Source organism: Coenobita brevimanus, chromosome 96 (genome assembly GCF_032717465.1).
Source record: "Coenobita brevimanus isolate Jiangsu-jjx chromosome 96, ASM3271746v2, whole genome shotgun sequence".
NCBI lineage: Eukaryota > Metazoa > Arthropoda > Malacostraca > Decapoda > Coenobitidae > Coenobita > Coenobita brevimanus.
This window is the reverse complement of record NC_137049.1, coordinates 1,125,605-1,142,965: the sequence shown is the minus strand read 5'-3', so window position 1 is coordinate 1,142,965 and position 17,361 is coordinate 1,125,605. Positions and strand designations below refer to the sequence as shown.

At 41.7% G+C, this 17,361-nt stretch overlaps 1 protein-coding gene across 1 annotated transcript in view; it reads left to right on the top strand.

The window, feature by feature from the left end:
* The window catches only part of LOC145413410 (uncharacterized), a 42,929-nt gene that overhangs the window by 6,152 nt on the left and 19,416 nt on the right, over positions 1-17,361 (top strand). The window contains 2 exon segments of the mRNA XM_080283096.1: positions 375-606; positions 4,896-5,060. Of these exon segments, the coding sequence (XP_080139222.1) occupies positions 375-606; positions 4,896-5,060 (397 nt within the window).

Genomic DNA, 17,361 nt, shown 5'->3' with positions numbered 1-17,361 from the left:
CTGGTGCTACAGTCTGCTGCTGTAGATTTTCATGATATCTTAGACTAAAATTGTGTGTTCACGTTGATTTATGAACTGTTTTTAGACGTAGATTAATGTGTTTTAGCCATAGGTGGGGTGAACATTATTATTTTGGGGTACAGCTCACTAAGCTTGATTTTTTCCAGACTTATATTTGATGATTTTCAGATTTTATTTGTTGGTTTTAGTGAGTTTTATACAGGTGTTAGGCTTAGGTTAGCTTCCTTGACAGCTGTTAGGCCATTTAGATTGGCTTTAAACTTGTTTTTGGTCTCAAGGAGGATCATTAGTGATGATGAGATACTAGTTATTCTAGGTCAGGATTTAGATGTTGATTTCATTGATGTTATTAGTACAGTAGCAATTCTACATCAGATAGTGATGGTGATGACACTGATAGTGGTGATGAATCACAGCGTGAGATTGCAGAAGAGCCAGATGATAATCTGTCAAGTTCAGAAGTTAATGACAGTGATGACAGTGCTCCATTTAGGTGGTTGAGTCATTCTGCAGTTAGTAGAGAACAATTGCCGATTAATGGAGACACAGGGGTCAAAGTAGTTTTGCAAAATCTTCAGGACCTTAGTAGACAGGGATATCATTGAACATACAGTGAGAGAAACAATCCAATATGCTGCCAAAGTCTGTGAAGAAAAGAAGAAGGAAGGAGGAAATTATGAGAAAGAGTAGAGAGCTGATGTGGAAGGAAACTAATGTTGGGGAGGTGTATGCCTTTTTAGATTTGGTCCTTTTACAAGGCTTAGTAAAGAAGCCTACAGTCTACTCATACCACTCCACCAACTAGATGCTTGCAACACCCTTTTTGTTATGTTAATAAAATATAGCAACAGTTCCACATTGTGGTAGAGTCAGTACTGTATGTAGATAATGTTAAAACCTCATATGTGGTAGAATCTATATACAGATTATGTTAAACCCTTACATGTGGTAGAGTCTATATATAGTTTAAGTTAAAAACTTATGTGCAGTAGCATCTATATATAATGTTAAAACCTTACATGTGGTAGAGTTTATATGTAGATTATATTAAAACCTTACATAATGCAATGTAACTATACATATGTTCCAATCCTGGGGTTGGGGGGATCTGTATAAAGATGATTTTTTTTTTTTTTTTTTTTTTTTTTTTTTTTTTTAGGTGTTTCTCAGCAACTGCTGCCACTAGCTAAGGGTTAATATGTTTCATAATATTTGCATCATTAGCAAGTAAACTCTTATAAGGACTCAGCCCCTCAGGCATGTCATTTATGTCTATCAAGAACATGATTAGGGCCAACACCAAACCCTTTGCACTCCACTAATTATCCTTTTCTACTTGGAAAACTTGTCTCTTAGTATGGTTTTCATTTATCTTCCTATCAAATAATTTTCTATCCATTTCAACAGTTTTCCATGTACACTTGCATAGGTTTTCAGATTCCATAATAATCTTCTATGTGGCACTCTGTCAAAAGCTTTCTTTAAATCCTGGTAAATATAGTCTACCTGTCCTTCCCTTCCTTGAACATTGTCTGTCACTTTCTGTAGAAGCTCAACAAGTTTGTAACACAAGATGACCCTTCTCTGAATCCAAATTGCTTGGATGTTATTACCATATGCCCTTCAAGGAATTTTATCCATCTTTTTCAAATGACATGTTCACATAGTTTGCAGACCAAACTAGTGAGAGAGACCAGTCTATAGTCAAGCGGATCCTCCCTTTCACCACTTATATAAATTGGAACTGTATTTGCTTTTTTCCATTCAGCAGGTAGCTGCCCACTTTCTATGGAAAACCTTAGAATATCATAGGTAGGCCTCAGTAACTGGTCTGCACATTCTTTCAAGATTCAACCAGCTGCTTCATCTGGTCTCATTGCTTTTCTCACATCCGTATCCTTCATCAACTGAAGTATCTCATTTTTCTCATCTACTATTGTTTCCAGTTTCAGGAGCTGTATCTCTGTTACAGGTTCTAGGAATTCCTTTTCTGTTACAAATTCCAACTGCAATATATCATTCATTATGTTACACATTTCCTCTTCTTTTTCATATATTACATCTCCATCTCTCAATCTCACTATGCTTTTCATTGTTCTCATTTTACTATTAACAGACCTTTAGAATGGCTGGGGTTCTTTCTTGCTTTTATTAATTATATCCTTCCCGCATTTTTGTTTGTCCTCCCGTCTTACTTTTACATATTCGTCTCTGCACCCTTTCCAAGATTTTTCTGTATATCTTTTTCTTACTTGGTTCTATGCTTGATTCCTAATTTCAAGTGCCTCCCTACATCTTTTATTAAACTACTCTTTCTTTCTGTCGTCCCTTTTTGCAGCAACTTTAGGAACATGGTTTCTGACTCCCTCCTCATATATTTTCATAAAGATATTATATTTCTTCTGGGTATTTTTCACACACTACATTTTGCTCCAGTCCACATTTCTGAAATATTATCTTATGGAGTCGAAATCCACTCTCCCATAATTATATCTATTTTGTCAATATGTCTCTTCTCTTTCTCCCATGCCTCCCGCAATACCTCAATCTCCATAACCAGGTCGCTGTACTCAGCTTCTACCCATCTTTTGTTTCACCTCTCTTTGTCTTTAAGCTGTCACTTGTCATATTCTTGATTACTGCTTCCATCTTTGAAATTCTAATCATTAATGCCTTTATCAGCTCACACAAGTCGGTTTGATAATCAGATCCCCCAAAATCACCACTCTCATCAACCATATGCCGCTCCACTCTGCCTCTCTCATCTGCCTTTTTTTTTTTTTTTTTTTTTTTTTTTTTTTTTTTTCCCCACAGCTCCCAAAGAGCATCCAAATGTTTCAGTTTTACAGGTGAACCTCTCTGTCTTTAACTTTAATCACAGACAGGCTGACAAATGAGGGTATAAAGGAGTGTTGTGGTGTGGATATGGATGTGATAGGAAGCATTAGGAGGAACACACTGAGATGGTTTGGCCATGTGGAGAGGATGGAGGATGAGAGACTGATGAGGAGAGTGTATCTGAGTGAGGTGGAGGCGGGGAGAGGGAGGGGGAGGCTGAGAATGAGGTGGAGGGATGGAGTGGTGAGGTATATGAGAGACGGGGGTGTGAGTTGGGAGCAAGGCAGTGAAATGGCGAGGGTCAGGGCGACGTGGAGGCAATTTGTTTGTGGCCACCCCGTAAGGGATTAAAGCGTCTGGCAATAGATAGATAGATAGGTAGTTTAGAGATGGGATTTCATTCTGTATACTACAATTATGTTAAATTTTCTGGATCCTTCCTGCAGATGCATGTTATCCATTATGTTTATATCCATCTGTGTGTGTGTGTGTGTGTGTGTGTGTGAGAGAGAGAGAGAGAGAGAGAGAGAGAGAGATGGGGGTGGTAGTAGGGCAGTTGGGCTATCTTGTCTCCCTCCCAGTCCCCCTGCCCTCCTGCACACCTGCTTGTCTCGCTCCCCATCCCTCCCACTCTCTCCCACCAATGTTTGTCTCCCTCCTCATCCCCCCACACTTCCCCACCCCTGTGTGTCCCCCTCCCCATCCCCCCACCCTCCCTGACCCCCACCTGCCTGGCTAGCTCGTCCACTTTCCCACTCCTGCTGTGTCTGTTGGCCTGAATACTTTCCTGCATGTGATGTTCGATGTCTCATTTTTTTGCAGTGGTATTATATATGTAGTGCTGCCTACTGCTTTCTTAGCCTTTATCATTCTTTTTCTCTGCCTGTCCTCCTCTCTTCCTATTTCTCCCATCTTTCCTGTCACTTCTTACTGCTCTTCTTTCCTTTACAGGTGGCTTTACATTGAGTGACAAGCCAAATGGTTTCCTGTAAGTCAAAGAACCATTTACAACGCTGGGTGGTAACCATATAACCAAACCATACGTGTTCCCTACGTGTCAACAAGTGGGTTGGTGGAGGGTTAGTGCCCCTCCCCGTAAAACAACTAACTCAAAGTCAAATGGCCACCCCTTATGGGAGTATGGCATCTGGCAATAGATGGATAGATTATTTATGAGGATAATAACATTATCTTTGGTGTTTCTGTGTCATTCTTTGTTGATTAAGGTATATAAGAGTTTGGGTTTGGGGATGGAATGCATCTCTGGCTTTTCTTCAGTATATTAAGAGGAAAATTGCTTTGATATCTGACATACTCATTGACCAAACACTCCCACTGGTACGCAGCACTGATGGTTATCGGGGTATTGGTGTACAGGTATTGTATTGTACCAGTAGGATGGTTTTACAGAAGCAGATGCTTACCTGTGGTTGATGGGTCTGCTTGGCCAGACATATGAAGGTTAATCAGGAACAACAAAAAGATCACTGAAATATTTTGACATCAAACCTGGATATCTTGTCACTTGAATACGGATGTAATGTTGTATTAACAACCATATCATTATTGTTTTCCTCTCACTTTAAAGGAGGGTTGAGCACATCATTATGATTCCCAGTGAAGCCTCTTGGTCCTGTGTCACATTTTTCATATAATGTCTCCACCATAAAATTATTTTTTTCAACATAGATTGGATCATTGGTATTGAATTAATGATCCACCTTCCAGGTGGATAAGTCTCTCCTTTGCTGAATAATGCCATGTGGAGATGTCAAGAATGAAAAAGAAAAAGGTTTTGTAGTGAAGGGGTTGACAACCTTGCTTCCATGATTCTCCCTACCTCCCTTCCACATCATCCTGTCTCTCCTCCTCTGAGCTGTTACCTGCCTCCCCTCCCCCACCCACCCCACATTGATCTGGCAGAAGGAAGTGAATTGGACACTGGGACAAAGAGGATGATGGATGATAATTGCTGACCACAGCTATATGTAAAGGATTTATAGGATTAAAACTATCATGTTCTTTATCCTTCACAGGATCAGTGCTGTTTGAGGTGTACAACCGTCAGTTCCTCATGTTTGTTAGTCTGGTGTGGGTGGCAGTATCAGTAACAGTTCTGCCTTTCACTGTCCCTACTGCCTTCTGGTGGACCTTCCTTACAACAGCTGCCTTAGGCATGGGGCTTGGCTTTCTATTCACAGGTAGGCTAACTTTTTTTTTTATCTGAAAAAGTATTCTTTCAGATCCAGTGCTTGTGTATATTGTTACAATACACTACCCCTTCATGTGAGAATATTGAGAGCAGAGGGTTTTAAGTTAGGGTCCACTGTCAGGAAATGGAAATGAAAAGCACTGTCTCTGAGAAGTATGAAATTTTTATGAAAATAAATGGAGAGGATATCAGTAGACATGTCCCACAGTTTGTTATTAATACCGAGAGGAAAAAAGGATTGGTTTAATTATAGAGATAGGAAGACACATGAAACCAAAAAAAGGCAACATGGAACAAGGTATGGAGAAGATGTAGTGAAATACCATGGAATGGATATAAGGAGGCAGTGAGTGAATGACTGCATTGTTGTTGTTGTTGCTTAACCTCAGTCTGCCTGGCTGAGGATACCCATCAGGTGCAGGTTAGGAAGTGTCTCAATGGGGTCATCCCACAGGTTCCTTACACCGTGGATGTTTAGTCTGTGTCACAGTATGGGGCAAGGTAATATCCTGTTCGTAGCCTAGCTGAGTGAACCCAATCAGTTCTGTTTAAGGTCTCTGATGGGTAGATGTTGGGAGGGGGTCTTGTAGTTTAGTATTCTGATTGGGATGTTATAATGCTTTGTGTGTATAATGAGTTTGTAGGTGTGTTTTCATTCCTAGTGTTAGAATGTCTGGAGATGGGATGTTTTCAGAGAAATTCTGATAATGTTTGTGTGGTGATTGTTTTGTGCCTAATTGTGTCGTGTGGCATTGTTATTTGATGAGGTGTTGTATGTTGTCACAGGCTGCTGGATAGAATTATGTGCCTCTCATATCAGGATATTTTCTAACAGAGAGGGCTTTAGTTTCAAAGCATAAATGAGCTCTGGGAGTTGGTTTTTGTGTAGCTAGGTATTATGTTTAGGGTGTTGTTCCGTATGGTCTGCAAGGTGTTGTTGTGGGTATTGTATTTGATACGATAGAGGCCCGTGCTGGGGAGGCATGGGACATCGCTAATTTAATATATTGTTTGTAGAGTTGGGAGAGTATGTTTCTGTTGTGCAAATTCTGTCCTGGTAAGTGTCTGAGTGTGTTTGATTTTTTTTTTTTTTTTTTTTTTTTTTTTAAATGCAAGAAAGAAGGAACCAATGGCCAGGAGCCCGCAAACCGTTCCTTTCGAGAGAAAAAAACAAAAACCGCAAAAGAGAGCCAAATTCAAGATCCGTTCATTTTGAGATGCCTGGACACACTGCGTATGAAAGACTAGGGATCATAGGAAGTAGGAAATACAGACAGAGGGAGACATTTCCAGAGTTGACCTGTTGCATAAATGAAGGACTGGGAGTAACGGTTAACTCTTGCATTAGAGAGTTGGACAGGAAGGGATGAGAGTCTGTTGCTAGACGAGTGCAATGCACCCATCATAGAGGTGGAGGGATGCAAGTAGACTGTTCAGGGGAGCAGTGACCATTGAAGTAGCAATAGAAAAGAGATAAAGACACAACAGTGCGGTGAAGAGACAGAGGTTGAAGGGAGCCAGCAAGAGGAGGAGAGTTAACCCACCGCGTCCCGTTGACATATATATATGTCCACACGTTTTGTCACTGTCAGTCCCGTTGACGTATATAAACACGCATTAATTGCAAGGTCCCTAATTTGCACAATTTTCAATTTTCGCGGGTGATTTTTGGTACGTATACACGGGACACTTTCCCCTACAAGATGCTAGGCAGGGACAGTGCCTTACCGAGCATGACCCCCCCCCCCACACCATTGTCTCGGCAATTCACCTGTTACCAGTGACCTGGCCAGTAAAGACATGTCGTGCCACGGTACGAAATTCAGGGCCAGAGTGATTCCCCAATCGATAACAATGTATTTACGTAGCATTAGAGGAAGAAACAGTCAGAAATGATGATCAGGTAATGTCACCAAAAAAGGACAGATATGTTGATGTGTTTGGTGAGTGAAACAATGCTTATATTGCCTATATTACTGTGTGAAAACCAATATACTGTACTCTCTTACTACATATAAATTCATACCAAATAAATAAATAAATACCGTTTATGAGTGGTTTGGAATAGTTACCCTCCCATAGAACTCATTTTCTTTGGAGTGAGCCTAATAGAAAGCCCAGTAAGATAAGGAGTACTGCTACCTGTATCGAGTATTTTAAACCTCAGGTGAGCGATTTCTCTATGAATTTTTGATGTTTCTCACCAGAAGCGGATGTTTGAGCCAAAAAATTTATTTTCCAAAATTGGTTGGGATTGGGGGGAGTTGTTAGTTGAAAATCGGTCGGGACAGGGCAGGTTAATGAGATGAAAAGCCTTTGACTCCACCCTATTGAGAAGAGCTGTATGTGGGGAACCTCCCCACACATGAGAGTTGTACTCTTACACTGGAGTGAATAAAACCTGTGTATATAGTCAACAACTGTGCAGGGGTAAAGAAGGTACAGAGTTGGCGTAGCACACCCAATCTCTTGGAAGCAGATTTTACAAGAGATGCAATATGATTTGTCCAAGATAAGTCCCGAGTGAATGAAACCCCAAGCATGTTCAAGGATGATGCAGGATTCAGCTGGATATTATTAAACATTAGTAAGTACTCCTGTGGAAGATTTTGTCAGGTTTATAGGTGCAGAAACTGAGTTTTTGATGTGTTAAAAACAACAAGATTATTTTTACCCCAGTCAGACATCAGGTGTGCCATAGCCTCATCCCTTGCTTGTTGAAGTAACTGCAGAGATAGGCATTGTGGGAACCGAATGGAAAGGTGAAGGGTGGAATCATCAGCGTACAAGTGGCTAGGGTTAGATGTACAGCTTAGAAGGTCATTGATGAATGAAAGAAGAGTTGGTGATAGGACAGAGCCCTAAGGAACACCACTGCTGATAGATCTAGGAGAAGAACGATGGTCGTCTACAACAGTGGCTGTAGAACAACCAGAAAGGAAGCTATATATGAAGGCACAGATAGAAGGATAGAAACCGTAAGAGGGCAGTTTGTAAATGCCAGACTTGATTGAAAGCCTTTGAGATGTGAAGTGCAATGGCAAAGCTTTCACCAAAGTTCATTGCCTGAAGATGTCTTGTGCGAGGTCTGTCCAAGAAGAATCTAAACTTTTTAAACAGCTCACCAACTAGCTGCCATATCATGATCACAAAGAGCGTGCTATGCACTGGCAACTTTGAGCTTTAGTCTAATGTTAGCTGCATCACACCATGTCAGTTAGTCGTTGAGGTACACATGTTTGAGGGAACATGTGTTTAGTGCACATGGCGATTTGTTGCAAGTTGAACAAGGAAAGACCTTGAAGAACAGTGCGTATGTGTAAAATTCTGTTTCATATTGGGAAAACATCCATTCATCCATCCATTGCCAGACGCCATATATCCCAAATGGGGTGGCCAAGGGCTTAGAGTTAATTGTTTTACAGGGAGGGGCACTAATCCTCCACCAACCCCACTTGACACGTAGGGATGCCAACAGCATCAGGTGTTCCCAGGCGGTCACCCAAAACATGCTTTTTGAAAAATGTTGTAACAGGTGATGAAATGTGGATGTGCAGCTACAATGTTGCAGTGGGTTGAAATGTCATTACCATGAACCCCCCCCCCAGAGAGAGAGAGAGAGAGAGAGAGAGAGAAAAGCACGTCAGTCGCTCAAACGTGAGGTGATGTTGATCACCTTTTTTTTATTGGAAGGGTGTTGTTCGTTATGAATTTGTTCCACATGGTCAGACAGTCAGTAAAGAACTTTACTTGAACATCCTGAAGCGTTTGATGGAGGCAGTGCAAAGGAAGAGGTCTGAGGCGTGAACAAAGAAACCCTGGATGCTGCACCATGACAGTGTGCTTGCTGATGCATCTTGCCTTATCTGTGACTTTTTGCTGAGCATGAGATGACTGTGGTCCCCCAGCCACCCTACTGTCTGGATTTGGCCCTTACAGAGTCCCCCACCCCCCACCCCAATTTGAAATCCACCCTGAAAGGTCACCAGTTTCAGGCGATAGAAGAGATAGAAAAAATTCACCGAGTTCAACAAACACACATTCGCTCAGTCGCGTGTTCCTCAATAAGTAAGTGGTGTGGCATGATGTGGTTAGTGTTAGACTAAAGCTCAAAGTCGCTGGTGTACAACACTCCCATCGCAATCACAATATGGCTGCTAATTGGTGTGCTGTTTAAAAAGTTCTGTTTCTTTTTGGACAGACCTTGTGTGTGGTCCTTGAAGGCTGTAGCATCACCTGATCAGAGTGGTACTCTCAAGGGGACTGGGAATGCTGATGACAGGGAGAGCTGGAGCTCCCATTTCACAGGCTACTAGACCATCCCCCATTGCAGACCTTTTCAGATTGACACTAACATGGAGAGTAGACTAGCATACTCTCCCAAACACTTTCCTCTGACTATCTCATGCACTACTCTACATGCACTTTACATATGACATGACATATCCTACTACGTCACAGACATTGACACCAGCACAGGCATGTGGCCGGAAAACTTTGCCCCCACTACCTAATGGTGTACCTATTGTGGGGAGGCATGACGTGGGCTCCGCAAGCATAGATCTTGGTGCTGGGATGGGATGGGGTTCAAAATCTGTGCTATAGGGTACAGGGCATTGCAATTCCCAGACTGTCGTGTCCTCCCAATAGAGAGGGGCCCGAACCTGTGAGTAGCACCCCAGGAGGCTACCCTATCAATGGGTGTATAATGGTGGAGCAGTTACAGTGCCAAGGGGCACTTGGAGGGTGTCCCTGTAGCTGTCCAGGTGGGGTGCCCTGAGAACACTGCCACAGCCAGTAGTCACAACCGCTGGCTATGAGTCTCAGATCCAATGCCTGGGCCTGGGACAGTGTGGGTGGGTTGGGCCTGTGGTATGTTTCTACCCCATTATTTATTCTTAGCAAATTATGACAAGAAAGAAAGAAAAATTCTAAGCAAGCCTGAGGAAACTAAATCACCTAAGGGGATCAGAGTGGCATCATGGAATGTGGGAAGTTTGAGGGATAGAGCAGGGGAAGTAGTTGACGCATTTAGCAGGAGGTGGATGGATGTGGGATGTGTGCAGGAAGTCAGGTGTAGGGGAGGATCAGCCAGAATGATTGCCGGGAGGGATTGAATTACAGTTTGTTTTGGCAGGGTAGGGCAGATGGATATGGTGGTTTGAGTGTGTTGGTTAAGGAGAAATGGATGGAATATGTCATGAATGTAATGAGAGTCAGTGAAAGGATAATAGTGAAAATTTTGTTCAGTGGAATTATGTTTGCATTTATATCGGCATATGCTCCACAGGCAGGAAAAACAAAACAATGCAACAGAGAGCCAAATTCAAAATCCGTTCATTTTGTGATGCCTGAGCACACTGCATTTGAAAGGCTGGGGATTGGGGATCATAGGAAATAGGAAATACAGACAGAGGGAGACAGTTTCAGAGTTGACCTGTTGCATAAATGAAGAACTGGGAGTAACAGTTAACCCTTGCGTTAGAGAGTTGGACAGGAAAGGGATGAGAGTTTGTTGCTAGATGGGTACTACACACCCATCGTAGAGGTGAAGGGATGCAGGCAGACTGTTCAGGGGAGCAGTGACCATTGAAATAGTGATAGGAAAGAGATAAAGATGCAGCAGTGTGGCAAAGAGATTGAGGTTGAAGGGAGCCAGTAAGAAGAGGAGAGTTAATGAGATGAAAGGCCGTCAACTCCACCTTGTTGAGAAGAGCTGTATATGGGAAGTCTCCCTACACGTGAGGAAGATGCGAAGGGGGGCCTGGGGAGAAGTACGTTATCCGGATGGATCCACTTTCCAGACATGTCTTTGGCTCTATTACGTCGGATTATTGAGGGATTACTGTATACAGTATATACAGTAACCCCTCATTTATCCCAGAGTGCAATATCCAGACCTGTTCATTATCCAGATACTGGACCATGGTTCTATTAAACTGTTATCCGACTTTATTTGCTATCATCCAGACATAAAATTTCCCGAGAACTTCGGTTGGCTAGCCATCATGTTCACACATTCAGCATCATGGCCGCTGCACTTGAGCCGTGAGTGGGAATTAGGCCATAACCCACTACCAGAGCTAAAATGCCCGTCTGCCCCTGTACTGAATGGTCAAAGTTACACCCTGGTCCGATCCCTCCCAACGAATCTCCAGCACCCTAGTAATATGACTGTAACCTACAGGCAGTGCCAAAACGTCCGTACACATCCCCACCGAATGTTGAAAGTCATGCAGCCTCCGGGCTAAGTCTTTCCCAGTTGCCACCATGCATCAAACATGGACCACAGGCCATGAGTATGGTACATGTTAGGTGACAGTGGTTGTCCACCTCTCTACTGAACATCCCAAAGTCGTCTGGTCACCAGGAGTTTTGTTTTCGAATGGCCACCATGCGAATGACAGACCACAAGCCACAAGTAAATGTACGGTAAAAGTGCCCGTCCACCTCGTGACGGAAGGGTGAAAATACTGCCCACAGCCTCGCTTTTCCACCCATCCCATCCCTCCTCCATACAATCCCGGCTCCCCCCTCACTCCTTCCCCTCCTTTGTGCTGCTGATAGCACTGATGCATGAGTTTTAAAATTTTTTTGTGACTTTCGAATACTATTGGTCACAGCAAACTTCCGAAGTGGCCACGAGAAAGCTCATGAAATTCTGCATCTAGACATGTGCTTAACTCTTGGAAGGTCATGGCAGAACTTTGTGCTAGGATGGTGGGAAATTATATGAAGACAAGTTTTACTCTTGAACACCATTTATTCTCACTGCATTTCTGCACTTTTACTCATCATTTTTCTTTGTTTTTATTAGCTTATCTTAAATACACCAGCAAAGATGATGGTTTACCATTTATACCAATTTAACTGGTGGCACATTTGGCCATGGAATTTGTTTGTGGCCCTGGAACAGTTATCACTAGTGTCAGATAACTGATTTTTCAACTGTCCTGAGTTTCTTTTTGTGGATGTTTGTTGTTTATGCATTGTTTTCTTGGTGGTTAGCATTAATATGTACTGTATAATCCTATGTGTGTTTTGATGTCTAAAGATGGCAGATTGACCTGAAAACAGTGCCAAAATTAGGGGTACTGTACATACAGTAGTGTATAGGGAGGGTGTTTTCTGGTTTTCAGTTTTTTTTTTTTTTAATGGTTTTCTTGGTGTTTAGCATTACGTTAGATATTCCTATGTGTGTTTCAATGTCTAAATAAGGCAGATTGACCTAAAAAGAGTGCCAAAATTAGGAGGGGTACTATACATACAGTAGTGTATAGGTAGGGTGTTTTTTGGTTTTCAGTATTTTTTTTTCTTGTCTTTCTTGGTGGTTAGTATTACTTTTGATATTCTTGTTTGTTTTGGTGTCTAAATATGGCAGATTCACCTGAAAACAGTGCCAAAATTAAGAGGGGTACTGTACAGTCAAAGACAAAAGTCGTGTCATGGTTTTGTCCGAAGATTAAGTGCAACACTTGAAACATTACGAAAGCTCTACCACGGTTACATGTTCGTGGTTGGCTAGCCTGACTTCGTCAGGCTTCACATCTGCTGCTGATGGGATAATGGTATGAATGAACCCATGAAACTCCGAAGCCTTAACATCGACTCGCAAGAATTGCTGATTCAGAACTTTGTATGAGAGATGAAATGCCAACAGTTAGGCGATGATCACCTGACATTTCATCTTATATCTTACCACAAAACATCTAGCAGACCTACTATACCATGGTATGGAGAGGTCAAGCAACATGCATCCAACTAATAGGAATATGAGAGATGTCATGATCTTCCTTTATACTGTATATGGGAAACAAATTCTGAACAGAAAGCTCAAACATTTGGTATAGGCATAACCATAGAAAGGTGGATTAGGATTTCAGGAGGAAGGCACAATGGAGAACCATCATCGCTCAGGTCATTCTCATTTTACCACAACACCGTAGGACCAGGAAATAATCACAACAATGGAAGCAGCACCCGCAAGCAGTGCTTACGCTGTAAGAAACGAAGTGCACCTAGAATGAAGCACATAAACAGTTGTGCATAGAGTTCGGTCGTCTGGTTTATGTGTTCGAACTCATCTGTGGGATTCAGTTTGCCAGCCACTCTAAAAGAAAAAAATATCAATTATCATAATAGAATAACTCTGTTCTCATGTGTTGAATACTATAGTGAATTTTGTTTTACAACACTTAAATAATGTCCCAGGTCATAATTATCAACTTGATTAGCTAATTTACAGTTAATAAAGATGGAGAACTGACTTCCAAACACCAATTAAGCTAACTGAATTGTGATGTTCATAATGGTGGCATAAAAATAAAAGATGAGAAATGCTTCATCAGTACTGAATAAAAACAGCAGTCAGAAAGATTTAATCATCATCATCATCATCCAATCCTATGTCGCCCCACAGAGGAGCGTAGGAACCTGGGGCTAGGCAGTTGGTCCTGACATTTAAGATGAGAGTGATGAGCCTCACTCATCCCTGAGTGGCATTACATGAGCAATAAACCCCAACCACCCCTTGGATATAAACCTTCACCGGCTCAATCTGATTGGAGTGCAATAATTACCCACTAAACCACCAGGCGCCAAAATTTGGTTATATGGTTACCACCCAGCGTGGTAAATGGTTTCCTGGTGTACAGGAAACCATTTGGCTTGTCACTCAGTGTAGAGTCACCCACAGGCAGAAGGAAGAGGAAAGAATGAAGGAAAGAAAGACAGAAGAGGGAGTTTAAAGTTACCCGTAGGCAGAAGGACAAGGAAAGAATGAAGGAAAGGAAGACAGAAGAGGATGGAAGGAAAGAAGCATGGAGGAGAGGAAAGGGCAGAAACTCGACAGCAGCACTACATCAACTGAGTGGATTGTGAGCGCCCCCACATACCACAAAGAACAATTATGTAATTAGTTTCGGTAAGTTACAAAAAACTTATATGCTGGCATCCACAGGCTGGTCACCTGGAGCAAATGGCAACTCAGGTCAGTGCTACCAACTGATCATTCAACACAAAGCAGACCGCTCCAAAACTACAGTCTGTCAGCAGATATTTTCCCAAAGTTTCACGGCACGACTTTTATCTTTGACTGTACATACAATAGTGTATAGGTAGGTGATTTTTGGTTGTCGGTGTTTTTTTTTTTTTCTGGTTTTCTTGGTATTAAGCATTACTTTGGATATTCTCATGTGTGTTTTGATGTCTAAATATTGGAGAACGACCGGAAAACACCGCCAATTAAGCAGAGGTAGATTAGGTATAGGTTAGAGGTTGGGTATAGGTATGGTCTGGGTATAGTAGGGGAGATATTGTTCATTATCCGGACATTGCCAATACCCGGACATGCCTTTGGCTCTATTACGTTAGATAATGAGGGACTACTGTATGTACACTCAATCTTCGAGTAAAGCGGACAATGGAGACTGGACAAGGACCGTACAACTCAAACCTGCGTCACTCAAACAGTTTTTTGGCATGTATAACAGTACGTGTTCTGGTGACTTTCCAAAACTCTCACTTTTACCCCTTCTTACCACCTTACCCCACAAAAATTACCCCTGCTTATACCAACAGTGAAGTAAAACACCGAAAAATGTATAACTGTTGTAATTAAGAGCATCATTGATATTAGAAACTGCATTAACAAAAGCAAAAGCTGGGCTGGGTACCCTTGTGTTGTTGATGCGTAGCTTCCCGGCACTCCTCCCCCCTCCCTCACCCCCAGTGTTATTGTTGTCATAAAGTTTCGCCCTCTGTTATGTCATGCAACCTTCAGTAGGGACGTTAGGTCGTATGGTTAGACAAAAATTTATGGGTATTGCAGTTTTAGGGGATGAAATGGAATGAAAATGTTTGCTGATCAGAAAAAAATTTTTCTTTCATCCATGTGTTCTCATAAGTTAGTGTTTAATTTCACATTTTTTCGTTCGATTTCACACTTCCCGACACATTTCAGACCAACTGAGCATATGGCTAGTTTTTCTTTTTGTGATGCTCCACATAATGCCATATAAGCTTCTCAATCAGCTTCAGGACATTTTGAACTTTCACTGCCGTCAGGTTCGCATCACCAGGGTTCTCACGCATGATCATCTTTATCTTTTCCCTGTCCTGTCAAATCATTCAGATGGTTCTTTTATTCATGCCATGCTTTATTGTCATTTCTACCTGCCACTTTTCCTTCTCTAACTCCTTTACTATCTCATACTTCTGGTCATAATTTCTACCAGCCTCTATCCCTGCTCTAACTTTTTTACTATCTCACTTTTGGGCATACGTGAAGATGCGTCGCTTTCTGGGTGGCTGTGGCTGGTCGCATGGCATGAGTAAGAGTTAATATGCTCGCTCTATGTTCAGACACAAAAAAAATCTTGCTGCACAGCGTGGGTAGAACTCGGTGTGACACAAGAAAGGACTGATAGCCGTATGCTCAGTCCGAAACATGTTGGGAAGCGGAAAATTGAACAAAAAATGTGGAGCTAAACATTAGTTACGAGAACGCATGAATGAAAGAGTAATTTTTTCTGATTAGCAAATATTTTTGTTCCATTTCGTCTCCTGTAATTGTGAAACTCGTATGAATGTGGGGTAAAGTCGGTGAGAGGCGAGAAAGGACTGATAGCCATACAGTGAGTTCAATATGCGAAAGGAATAGGGACAAAAATCTTTCGTAATCCGAAATTTCATACATCGGAACGATTTTCTCCATTGAAATATTCATAGAAATGGGGGGATGCGTCCCAGGACCCCGTCAGACCCCCCACCTAAACTTTACCCCTCCTATTTTGAAGTAAGTAATACCTGTAGCAGTAAGTAATACCTGTAGATGTAGAGAACGAGGTGGCCATTTTCTTGTACATCTCCATTTTCTTGGTCACAGTCCCAGTGGTGGAAGCTGCAAGACCTAAAGCATGCCTAATCTCCGAGACTTCTTCCCCTCCTCATGGCGTCTTATAATTTCCAATTTCCTCTCCAGAGTTAGAGTATGGTGCTGCTTCTTATTTGCAGCGGGCTTTCCCAGTGCTGGAGATGATGCAAGGCGCTTGGGAGGCATGTCTAAACGGTATGAAAAGGTGTAGAGCTGCGAAAATATCCTCACATACTGCAAAGCTGCAAGGAGGGACGTGGAGTCAGTTCTGGGTCAATTTGCCATGAAGTCAATTCACCATCAAAACATGGACGATTCCCCATCAGGACAATTCGCACCCAAGACAATTCTCCATCATTCTATAAATATACTCAAGTGACTAATACTGTAATAACTAATTTCATGGGGAACTATGAAGGTCTATGTTCATTCAGCGGCATAGGCTTTGAATATTATTAATAATTTGCACTTGTAGTCCATAATTAACTTGCTTCTGCCTCGCTGCAGTCGACTTTGAATTATAATCTGGCGTCTCTCATAGCTGTCTTCAGTAATTTTTGGACGCAGTCGGTTGAGATTGATTGATTAGCCGGGAATGTAGACGTAATATGAAAGTTATTCATATAATTTTAGAGTATGTTGATTGTTCACTTGAGGTTTTTAGGCATTTATATAAATGTCAGTGTCTCATGTGTAGCCATGTGTTAAAGGATGAAGTGAAACATCATACGTCACCTGATTCACGTTTCAATATATTTATATTTTTTTCTGTTAATACCAACTATTTGATGCCATATTTTACATTTATTATAAAAAGAATAAACCACCATCACCTTTATAACTGATATAAGTCAAAAACTGATATATTTGCTAAATAAACTGATATGTTAATAAATGATAGGAAATCGACCTGACGGTGAATTGTCCCGAAACCATGGACTCAGCTGAGAAGCTTGTGAAAAACTGTTTACCAGAGAGGGGTTAGTTCGTTTCCTCGCCGCAAGCGAGCTCCCATTTTGAATTTTTCATATTTCCTTTCATATCGCTTTTCGTATTGATGAGATAGATATTTTCGTATTGTGGAATTTGTCCTTTATTCATTGCTTTCGTAACATCGAAACTTTGTACTTCAGGTTTTCATTTATCAAGGACTCACTGTATTCTCAGTCAGTCCGAAATGTGTTGGGAAGCGCAAAATCGAATGGAGAATGTGGAACTGAACACTTATGTATGAGAAAACATGGATGAAAGAGTAATTTTTCTCTGAGTAACATACATTTTCATTCCATTTTGTCCCCTGAAATTGAAAAACCCATATATTTTCATCTAACCATGCGATCTTGAGTGTGACCAGGACAGGTACGTGGATGTAAGCTGGCCAGTTGTGGTGAGTCTGGTGGGTGATGTCACTGCATGT